Source organism: Schistocerca cancellata, chromosome 1, assembly GCF_023864275.1.
Source record: "Schistocerca cancellata isolate TAMUIC-IGC-003103 chromosome 1, iqSchCanc2.1, whole genome shotgun sequence".
NCBI lineage: Eukaryota > Metazoa > Arthropoda > Insecta > Orthoptera > Acrididae > Schistocerca > Schistocerca cancellata.
In genome coordinates this window covers 869,561,506-869,574,209 of record NC_064626.1, presented here as the reverse complement: position 1 = coordinate 869,574,209, position 12,704 = coordinate 869,561,506, and the positions used below count along the sequence as shown (strand labels likewise).

The 12,704-nt window shown below is 37.8% G+C and overlaps 1 protein-coding gene across 2 annotated transcripts in view; it reads right to left on the bottom strand.

Annotated features, from left to right (window-relative positions):
- The window catches only part of LOC126189875 (E3 ubiquitin-protein ligase TRIM37-like), a 293,715-nt gene that overhangs the window by 240,938 nt on the left and 40,073 nt on the right, over positions 1–12,704 (bottom strand). For both annotated transcript variants that reach the window (XM_049930977.1, XM_049930976.1), the window contains exon 4: positions 3,913–4,229. In XM_049930977.1, coding sequence (XP_049786934.1) covers positions 3,913–4,229 — 317 coding nt within the window. The remainder of the gene's footprint in view (positions 1–3,912; positions 4,230–12,704) is intronic.

Here is a 12,704-nt window from a genome sequence, read left to right as displayed (position 1 = left end):
GAAGTGATGGCTGGCTGGATTGGTTCAAGAAGTGCCACGGCATTCATGAAATTTCCATCAGCGGTGAATCATTATCCGGGGATGAAGCAGCTATCGCTGATTTTAAGAAGAAACTGCACACAGTTATCGACAAAGAAGGTTATAATGATGATCAAGTTAACAACTATGATGAAACCAGTTTGAATTACAAAATGTTGTCAACAAAAAACCTTGCCTCTAAACAAGAGAAAACGGCATCTGGATATAAAAAAAAAGCACAGAAAGAGTTACTGTCCTCGCATGCAGCAATGCCACTGGCAATCATAAACTGTGCCTTACTTTAATTGGCAAATCCAAAAAACCAGGAGCATTTAGACGGCGACCAGCTGATAAACCTTTGCCATTGTGGTACACGAATCAGACTAAGGAATGGATGAATGGTGCCATCTTCAAAGAGTGGTTCCACGCAGAGATTGTTCCAGCTGCAGAAAAATACATGGAGGAAAATGGACTTTCTCAAAAAGCGCTACTTCTTGTGGACAACACTCCTTCTCACCCAGATGATCTACAAGATGGGGATATCAAAGTTGTGTTTCTCCCACCAAACATCATGTCTCTATGTCAACCGATGGACCAAAGTGTTCTTGAGGCGATGAAAAAAAATTACAGATGCAAGCTGCTGGAATACTTAATTGGTGCAATTGATGCTGAAGAAGATTTTGTGCAAGCTCTTAAAAAAATCTATGTTTTAAGTGTCATTCATTGGATTGCTGAAGCTTGGAATCTAATTCCTCAAATTTCTCTCATTAGGTCTTGGAAAAAACTCTTGGATCATAAAGCAACTCATCAGTGGTGGGAAGGAGGAGACAACGCCAACAAAACGAAAATGACGTAATTTTGGTCAATTTACTGGAGAAGCTACTGGGTTGTGAATCATTCCTTTTAGTAATCTCTAGATTTGTTTCATAATTTTGTACAGTAGTTTATTTTTTTATTCAAAAGAGTAGGTAACAACATTAAAACTCCTGTTATTTCCTGCTGCCAAATACAGCAAATTTTTTTCTGTAAGAACGCAAAATAAATGAGCTTTGTTATTCAGCATTTATAAACTTTGAGTTTTCAATCATACTTTGGCACCTTTTTAACACGGCAACACATTTTCTTCAGGCAAAAACATGCAGGCTTGTTCACAACCATATCAATAACATTCTACATACCCTACGCACGTTTTACGATCATATTTTGTGGTACTGACGCAATTCCTAGTGTTTCACTTGTGAAAACAGGACTTTAGATCATCTTAAATTTTCATTATCCGAACCAGCAACAGTTTTGATCAGTTCGGATAAATCTGCATACCACGCACTGGTAAGGTGGTGTATCAAACTGCAATGCTGTTCCATGCTAAAATTGTCCAGATTAGTTTCTACACAAGTATTGCAATAAAAGATAACTGATTCATAACTTAATTTTAAAAAATGAAGCACATGACAGATCTGTTATTTACAAAATACATTGTCATGTGTGGTTCAAATTTTACATTTTCCTGGCCAAACTGGTAGGAGTTTTAACATGAGATACAGAGAACATATGGATGCTCTCAGACTCCACAGCTTAAATAAATCAAATTTCGCTTGTAACATAGACAATATGTGGACACACAGTAGCACTGAACAAATGAATTACTACATTTTGCTGAGAAAGAATTACAGATGTGTTGGAAGAAATATATAACTTAATTCACAAAAAACTTCAGAGTTAAGAATCCAAATGTATCTACAAAGTTTCATCCAATATTCATAATGTCCTATTGGTAGAGAAAGTATGAGTACTGATACACTTAGCCTACTTAGTTAATCAAAAAGGAAAACCAAATGTTATTTACAAATTTCATTCAACATTGCCACCATTTTTTTAAAAGATAAATGTGTAGCTTTCCGGCACAATCTAGGCTAAGAACTAGAATCTCTGTAATAATGTACATCACAGGTGTAGAAATATGCCTCTACTGTAATATCTTGTTCTTTGGTACATCCAATCAAATCACTATTGTTTCAGATGTAATAATAAGTGGTGGTAAGTTCCTAAAGAACCAAACTGTTGAGTTCAGCAGTCCCTAGGCTTGCACACTACTTAATCTAACTTAAACTAACTTACAGTAAGGACAACACACACACACACACACACACACACACACACAAGGGAGGACACGAACCTGCAAGGGGGGAGGGGGGGGATTTCAGACCTGAAGTAAAATATAAAAACCTGCATACAAAGTAAAAACTTGTGTACACTAGAAGATAATGAGGCCAGCACTAGTAACAGAGTAATAAGCCTTTCACTCAAAAAATGTACATTTAATGTTGCGTCAGATGGTATAGATTCATGCTTACAAGACTAATGTGAGAAAAGTAATTACATATATCCTGTCATCCTTTTGTATCCAGACTATGGACCAGCACTGGCTAAGTTAGAAGCGAATATTTCTACAGGTTGCTACGCTTAAACTTATCCGAAGGAGGAGGAGGAGCAGGAGGAGACGAACAGAGAAAGGGGCACAAGGAGATAGGATAATCGAAAACTAGAATTTAAAAAAAATGATCAGACAACAACACGTGCTGAGCTAGAGAGAGAGAGAGAGAGAGAGAGAGAGAGAGAGAGAGAGCGCTACACCTTCCGTCTGTCCTGGATGCATGGAGCGATTCTGTTGGGAAGGTTATCATGACGTAGTTGTACCATCTTCTGAGGCAAGCTAGCACAATACTATTGAACACTGTTCTTGATATCTTGGAAACTGGCACCAAGATGGAGTTGATGTCAGAGCTGGTCGTACGTGGTCTATCAGGGACAGATCTGGAAATCTGGTTTGTCATGGGAATACCTCAACACCATGCAGACAGTTTATTGAGACATTTGCCATGTGTGAATAAGCATTGTCCTGTTAAAAAATGGCACCACAATATTGTCACGTGGGAGGTAACGCATGTGGATGAAGGATGTCAGTGACTAACTGTTTGTGGCATCAGATTTCCCTCTAGCACTACTACTGTGACTTGAAATCATATCCAATGCCTCCTCACTATGATGCCAAGAGTAACACAACTGTGCCTCTCTCCACCAGCCACCATACTCGTAGACAATGGTCATCTGGGGTAGTGCAGAACTGTAATTCATCATCACTGAACACAATTTGATGCCATTCACCAGCAGTCCGTACTTCCTGGTCATGGCATCATTCCAGACACACCCATGTGTGTTGTGATGTTAATGGCAGCCTATACACTGGACAGTAATTCCTTAGTATGGCTGTCTAGTCTCTGACCAATGGTGCTGGATGACACAGAATGTTGCAAGGAGTCCATTAACTGTTCTCAGATGGCAGGCAAATGTGCAAAGGGTTTACATTGTGCTTGGTGCACAGTATGGAAATCCTACCTTGTGGTTGTCAAACCTTTACAGTGCATATGCCTGCCCTCACCTCCACAAACAATACACTATCAGGTTACACACATGCTCCTCTAGATTCTGAGGAGGAAAGGATTTTATAGTACCAAATTCAATAGTAGGAGTTAAGAAATTCTGATGGCATAGTCTTGGAAAGGCTCCATGAGGTATAACAAAATTTAAGTTGCAAGATAAGCTTTGTAAATTTTTACCTTTACATACACTCCTAGACAGGTGTTTTGCATTACCTGAGCTGCTGAATGCCAAAATTGTCTAATGATTCTCATGAAGTAGTTACCACTCTACAGTTCATTCTCAATAACTGTTGTTCCCACTTCCTAAAGACAATATTTTAAAACTGCTTATCTCAGCAACTTTATTACACCAACTTCTCATACGTATTATATGTGAAAACACGTATAAATTTCATTCATAAAGTAACTTGATAAAAGCTATTTATTTTAAGAATGACAATCCAAATATATTTACCTCTGAAAGTCTGCTGGCACTGGTGCTGTGACAAAACTAGCAACTGGTTTTTTTCGCACAGCATATAACATGAAAGAAAGATTGTGAGCACAGCTGATAAGCTCTGAACGGGAACAGGTATGAAGCTGATGTTCCACTTCTTGCAGCAATGATTCTAATTGTTCAGTTTCTTGTGTGAGCAGTGACTTCTGCCCTACCAGAGTCAACAGCTTCGCTTTCAACTGTGCATCTAGTCGTGCTATCATTAGCTCCACTGCATTGCGAATCTCCCGCACCCGCTCATCCTTGGCAGCCCGTACTGCTTCAACATTCCGCTCCTGTATCATTATGTGCTAATCAGTTTATGTATATAATAAACATGGAAGCAGACTGTTGGTCTACACTACAAATAATCAAGGCAAATCTTTTAAATGAAGAGCTTTCCCACTTGCATCATGAAAGAGAAAGATGTTAAGGGAAAGGATGGTGAGAGAGATGGGTAGAAAGGAAACAGATGATAATATGGCACCAGCAAGTTCAGTGCAGACTTGACAAGTTAGTTGTCACAGGATAGTTCATGCTCACCAGTTATCTAATAACTTGGTGTCAGTACTTTAGACCCATTTTACAAACCAGCTGAGAATTGAGGGTGGCTTCTATTCCTATTAGTCATGTTATTACACGTTTCCTATTGTGGTGTTACATGCCACCCTAGATGGTCTTAAGCATTCTTACCAACGAATGAGACTCACAAAAGAAAACCATAAAATAATTTATCACGCAGGAAAGTACCAGTATTGTGTGGATGTGTTATTTTATTTGCATGTGGGAAACCCTGCTGAGAGATGACATGCATCTTCAAAATGGGACATTGTTCACAATAACTTCACAAGAAGAATTACCTGTGTGAACATGAATATAGAAGTTGCTAGTATTGCCAGCCTACTTTGAAATGTATTTTTTGGCAATAGTATGATGTTGATGAGACACATGAAACATTATTAAGATGTCAAATTCTTGTTTTCTACAGACTTCTGCGTTGAAGTTTCATGCTGGATGTTATGATTTGGCAAAAGTTTGATGTTATCCAGTTGATGATGTGAGGTACATGTTTATGCACAATATGGATTTTATTTACAAAATGTCTTTGTATATTATTAAAGAGAAGTTAAGAGTAGCAGTACCCTATTTCCTAACAACAACAATTACACAATGTCAAGATGAAGTTTATCATAGTCTTACTCCAGGCCACAATCAAGCAATGAAGTGTAACTAAGAAATAATATTAAATATCCATTAAATATATCATCTCCAATGAAGCAGAACACTGCCCATGGGGCGATGAACTTCTAAAAAATAATGAGTCGCAGATAGGCACGCCATAAAGACTGTCACAAATAACGCTTTCAGCCAGTAAGGCCTTCTTCAAATATAGAAGACACAACACACACAAACACACACACACACACACACACACACACACACACACACAAAACCTACTGCAGTGTGGTTTCAGTTGCCCCAGACTGCAGTCGTGTGTGTGTGTGTGTGTGTGTGTGTGTGTGTGTGTGTGTGTGTGTTTTTTGTGAAGGCCTTACTGTCCGAAAACTTTGTGACCGCATATTTTTTGTGCCTATATGCGACTCAGTCTCTCCACTATATAGTGAGTAGCAACTTTCCGTTTCATAATATTACATTCCATCCTGGATCTTCCATTGTTTGAACCGCATGTGTGTGTGTGTGTGTGTGTGTGTGTGTGTGTGTGTGTGTGTAAGGAAAAAAGTGTGTGTGTGTAAGGAAAAAAAGTGTGTGTGTGTGTGTGTGTGTGTGTGTGTAAGGAAAAAAAATGCATTTTCTTTTTATCTTACTGCTGACTGTGTTTTTACACTCACTTTTAGTTAGGAGCTTTTTGACTTGTACTCCGAGTCTCCTCTGAGGAAGCCATGTTTGTTAAAGGTGGAAGCTGAAGTATTACCACAAACAGAATACTGAAATTACTCCCAAAAGAGAGACCAATTCTCTGTTTCTCCATAAAATGGCTTTAATATCACAGATACACAAGTTGCCACAGCAACTGACGCTAGTGTCTGAACCAGAGTTCAGACAGATGAAGAGCAGTCTTTCTTACCACCTTTAGAATTTTCTTCTTAGAGATCTTCAGTTAGTTTTCACTCTTGATGACAGCAGTGTATAGTCTGTGTGGAAGAGAAAATCCTGGCTTGGAATGTCAAGAGTTCTCTTATTTTGTTCACATAATATTCACTGTCTCCAGGCCTATCTGTATTGCTTTCATCAACTGCAGTACAAAATCTCATTACTAAATTCCTTCCAGGCTTGCTTTCTCTTTTAACAGAGTGTTAAGTTCCCAAACAATTAGAGACAAACATCTGTATTGACAGTGGCTTCAAATAAAATTTGGCCAATAATACAGCTACTAGAAACAGTGTACCAACTCTGTTTTACTTTATTTTATTGTTTCACTGTTTTGTTGATAAAAGGCGTTTGATGCACAATGTGGGGGTTTTCCATGGACCAGTGGAAGTTGGTCTGGCTATTTACATCATCATAAAGCTGAAACCAATCTTCAACACTAAAAATACAGAATTGGGTCAAGTTCAGCATCCACACACTTTCTCTTTTTAAGCAATACTCAACATTTTTATCAGCAAGAATTAATGCCTGAACACACAAAATATGGTATTGTTTCAATTGCACAAACTTAAGTACAGAATGATAAGACATATGTTCAACACCTGCCAGTTGCAAAAGCTGTCCAACATTTATTTGGCATAGCTGTAATTTTTTGCTAAATGTTTGTACCATTTCCAGAGTTCAAACTGAAGGCTTAAGGTAATGCTTCTAATTAAAGAAATCATCACTGGACCACTACCACTGTACCACTACTTTCCTGTCTTTTGTAAGAATATTGGAATTCACAAACTGTTTATTACAGCAATGGATAGGCACTTAAATATAAAAAAAATTACAATTCAGAGATCAATTGGAGTAGTTAGCAACAATCCTCAACATCTTTACCTCACGAGTTTTAGTGGAAGAATCTTCAGAGAAAACTTAAGAGGATAATACAGGTACAGTTCCTGACCATGACATGGTGACAGAAGCTTGCCACCTATAGAAAGAGTGACACACAAGGGCTGCTAAGGAACTTATTAGAGATGGATCTGAGCGCATTTTATAGAAATTACCTCAAGCAGTTGGGTAACGATCCTTGAGGCACTCTCAGATATCCTGCTAATTAATGAACTCTTGCTGTTTGAGTCAATTAATTTAGTGGAAGAAATGCACGACCCTGAAGTCATTATAATGTCTATGATTATATGTGTTAAAAGGTAAGCTAATAAAGGTACAAAAATATTTCTGTTAAGCCCATCTAAAATGAAATGGATTGCAGAGAACAACACCATATGTGATGCAGCGACCACACAAATTCTTATTCAAAGGTTCTCTATGACATTAGCCACATTTGGGGATTGAAATATGTCAATAGTAAGCAGTGAAAATTTGGGCCAGACCAAACTCGGACCCGTATCTCCAGCTTTATGCCTTAATCACCTCAGCCATCCGAACATGCTTCCCATCCAACCCAAATTCCTAGCCTGTTACACACTACTAGCATAGCATAAAGTCTAAATACTGCATCTGTTCTTCTTAAATTGATACACTGATGAGGATTGTAAAACTTTTCCTACTTGAAATCATTTCACAAACACCAAAATGACTTGTACGGGGTACGAAACTGAGGAATAAATAATCATCTTAAATCATTAGCAAAGAAAAGGCAACTAGACATGATGGGATATCAGTACAATTCTATATATATCTGGTAAATATCTTGCTCCCATTTTACCAGCAGTTTATAGTAGGTCACTACAGCAAATTAAGAGTTCCAAGCAATAACGCTTTTCAAAAATGATAACTGGGGATGAGCACATAATTATAACTTCATATCATTGACATCAATCTGTTGTACAATAAGAGAACAAATTTCACACTTACACAATACTACATTTTTGAAGAACAAAGATCTCTATACGGAGCAACATGGATTTCACAAATAAACATCTATTGTAGCTCAGCTCACTTTGTTCATCTATCCAGATAATGGTAGTTAATGGTGCCCATGTTGATGCCATGTTCCTTGACTTATACAAAGCATTTAATAAATTACATTCTATCATCTTGCAAAGACAATACAAACTTAGATGGAATATAACACCAGCTTTGTAACTACTAACGACTTCCTATCTGACACAACTCAACACTTCATTCTTTACAGGGTGAAATCACCAGCAGTAGAAGTAACTTTGGACTTAGCCCAAGGTAGTGACAGTGCCATTACTATTCGCATTATATGTCACTGAAATGGAAAATAATTTCAGTGAGGTTGCTCTTGGGTGATGCTGTTGTGCATAGGAAAAATGCAGCATCAGAGAATTGTAGCAAAATGTAGGGAAAACTGCAAAAGAATCGACACTGTCCTGGGACAGGCAGTTAATTTCCAACATAAATGCATGTAACAAAATTCACATAAATGGACAGAAAGTGTCCGTGGTCTAATCAAACAGTGATTACCAATAACAAAAAACAGTAGCAAAATTAAAATAGCTAGGAATATATGTCAAGAACAATCTTAAGAGGAACAATCAGATGAAACAACTCATACAAAAATCCAACTGCACACTGATATTCAGTGGAAGAATCCTAAGAATATGTGATTCACCTACAGAACTGGCAGCTTGCAAAGGCCTCTTTTGACCAGTTATTGAGTACTGTTTGTCAGTATGCGGTGCTCAACAGTTAAGATTGGTTAAAAAATGTTGGAGAAGAAGAACAGCGCCCTTCATTTAGTATGTGCGAGAACATCACAGAGTTTGTCAACAAACTCCAGTGGCAGAGATTTTGAGAGAGGCATTGGCACAACTACAACTTATCCCTCCCTTTTTCATGAAATGTCCAGCCATTCAACACATGGAGTGACATTACATATTATGGTTGGGCAGGTTTGTTTATTGATTGCCATTTTTTATTTGTAGTTCACTGATACTATGAGTTTATATATTGTCACTTGGAGATGGTGCGTGGAGCTGTGGACGCTAGAAAATAGACTGCCAAGTGGAGAAATATGAACATTTTCAATATATTCTTCTGTTTGAGTTCAGTAGAAGGGTCACAGCAGCAGAGGCAGCCAGGAACATCGGCACCATCTATGGGAATAATGCTATTGGACAGAGCATGGAAAGAAAATGTTTTAAGGAAGATCATTGATATTTGTGACTCTCCACATTCAGGAAAATCTTAGTGGTTTGATGAAGATCTTTAAACACAATAATCCATGTCAGTAAACTGGCAAATGTGATGAACTGTGATCATTCCACCATCATGTGGCATTTGCATGCAATAGAGAAGGTTAAAAAATTGAGTGTATGGGTTCCACATGCTCTAGGCCAAAATCATAAAAATCAGCGGGTGGTCATATATGTATCTCTGCTTGCTCATCATCAATTGGCTTGTGAACAACACCGATCATTTCTATCCCATATCATTACTGGTGATGAGAAATTGAGTCTTTATGTTAACATAATGTTCTGCATCTGGTCGAACAGCAACAGTGAGGTGTAGCATGAATTGCTTCCCCGAAATGTAGCCATAACTGTTGTCATTTATAGAGTAGAGATGCCTTAGTAAATCGCCAAAGCTGGTAACCCAATAAAATAACAGTTTGGAAATTAGACAGCTGAAAGGTGTTTCATTTGACATTCTGTACCGAACTGCCGAGTCTTGCAACTATCTCCGAGAAGATGGACATACAGAGGCTGTCATTTATCAACAACTGAGACATCTTGCAGACACAATCCAAGAGCAACAACCAGGAAGAATGCATGAAGGGATGCTACTCCACAATAATACCCATCTGCATTCTGCTAGACTGACAAAAAACTATACAGGTGATGGGGTGGGAAATCATTCTGAACCCGCCCAATCTTGCGTCCTCAGATTTTCTCTTTTTCCACTCACTATCTAACAATCTTCAAGAAACTTCCTTTCAGATGAAAATGCACTCTGAACATGCGCCAAGAATTCTCCACCTCAAAACCACGTGATGTCTGCAGTTGTAGAACCAAAAACTTACTATAGTGCTGGCAGACTCTTGTAAATAGTGAAGGAGAATATATTACTGATGACTAAAGCCTCTGTTACGTGTATCTGTTGTGTTTACTAAACCTGTGGGAAAGTGCTACGAACTTTTGCACCGACCCAACAACATGAAATACATAAGTCACTCTTACACTGCTGAAGCCCAAAATTTATTATTATTATTATTATTTTATAATCTGTTTGATCAGGTTAAGGAAATTATCAGCCTTGTACATAATGAACACAGATAATAACAATACTTTGAAATGTCTCAATTTATTTGCATAGTTTTTAAAGACATTTCATACATACCTAATGGCACAATGACAAAGGAAATTTTTAAATATCAGCTGTGAACAATGAAGTGTATTAATTTTGACAGCAGTCAATAATGACTGAAAGTCTCTTACAAATGTGCTGAAAATCTCTTATAAATGTGCTCTCTCGGCTTAAGCAGCAGTAACTATGCAATGTATATCAATTTGTTAACTTTCTAACATGTGCTTAAATTGCTATGACAACTGTACACACGTGAACAAATAAAACATAAGCAAGTCCTTTAGCAAGGTTGTATTGATCATACATTGTTTAAATATTTGTTTCAGTAGCTCGGAGATTGCATTGTGCTGTATAATGCAGAGGATCTCAGGTCTGAACCCAGGTCATTTCACTGATTTATTTTTCCATTTGATACTTTTACCTCTACAGTATTGGCCATAAAGATAACAACACTACGTTTTGAAACCATGCCATATTTTCCGTCTTCCAAGTGCTATCGCATTCTGTGTGTAAGACCCTTATGCAATTTGAATTATATTGTTTCCTTTTATTTACTTTACAGGTAACCAAATATTCCAATGTAACTACTGAGAATGACAAAGGGCAAACCCATTCTCGGAATTAAATGATAAATTTTTAAGCCGAGATTTTGCTTCGATAAAAATACTGTGCGGCAGAGAGTATTTGCTGACACCAACCAAAAGAAACCAACCATTACTCTTAATATTATGGTGTTATGCTACAGGAAACTTTCCAATGGTGGTTCATGAATCATTTCATACACATGTGGGACAGCATGCAGAGTTTTCCTCAAGGTATCATCCCACATTGCCTCACTGAAGAAAAATATTCATCAAAATGCCTACATAAGAAAGGTGAATGAAACCCAGTGTGACTTTCTAGTTGTTTTAGGTGCTACTACCTGTACCCATATCCCTATAAAATCTCCTGTTTACAAAAGTGCAGGGATATTTAGGAATCATCATGGATGGTTTTCATTAAGACATACAAGCAATCTCAGATGCTAGCTTAATCAGAGCATATTAGAATGTACACATAGCATGGTATATAACTTCAGGACAAAAATCCGCTTGCGAAGAAATTCAAGCAACGACGGAAAATGAAGCCGGCAGGAGTCTCCATGCAATTAGTGCAAATTTATTAGCAACATATTTGCATAAAATGTTACTTCTTCCTCTAATTGGCTGTAGTAACTGTCAGTTTTTTCTGCATTCTATTGTGTCTTTATACTGGCCCAGTTTTCTGCAACAAATCTTTTTTTGTACAGGGAGAAGTCTGAAGATTGCTACTTTTTCTTTTTACTTTCCTTCATCTTTGTAACATGACACCTTTGATAATAAATACTGCATGTCTACGATATACGATTAGTATGAGTGGTTAAACTGCAATAATTATGTTGACAGCCAATTTTAGCGAAGTTGCCAAGCATTTTTCATGCTAACTCAGACCAACACTGAACCTCTTCCAGTAGGTCCAAGTTCAGTGTTATACAATAGAACAGAGACCTGAACAGTGTTCAGTTTCTGAACTAACTTCAGAACTGACCTGCTGTCAGCAATGTTTATACAAGCAGCACCAAGTCAGATAACATGAAGAATAATTCATCATGCCATGTTACAATCCAGAATCAGTTATATCGTATTGCATGATCCCTGCACTATTTTTACCATAATAGAGTATTCTTGGTTGTGATCAAATTTGTTGCGATTGACACCTCGTCAGTGTTGTCTGTCTGAGCAAACCTTGTTGGACTGAGAGTGCATGAACAGGCTGCTTAAATTTTTTTTCTTTTTTCCAATGTATTTTATCACTGTTCATTTGTTTCTCCCACTACTATTCACTGTCGATGAGATCAACTCACACATGTCATCATCTCTTTGAGCACTGTCGCTCTTCATAATAGTAACACACAGACAGTCTGATGCACAACTGCAATCCTAGAATGACTGCTCACCGGAAATCAAAGATGACATCACTATGCAATGTCAGAAGGCAGGTAAAAAAACCTTTCTAACAATACCTCATTCATGCTTGTACGATTAGTATGTGTTGAGGAAAAGTGATGTTGACTTGAGAAATAATATACAAGGTATGCCCAAAAAAATCATGAAGTAAATTTTTTGCCATGCCCCTAGTCACAATGCATGATGGTTTATTCAGTCGAACAACACCGAGCGATCATGTTTTGCACAAAGCCTTCCAAGACACACACAATGTTAAAGTAAGCCTACAGAGAGTCTGTGATAAGTTATGCACAAGTTGCGAGGTTGGTGAAGAAGTTTAAGGACGGCCAGGAAGAGATGGATGATGACCCTTGCTCTGGAAGACCATCAACAAACAGAAATGAAGACAATGTG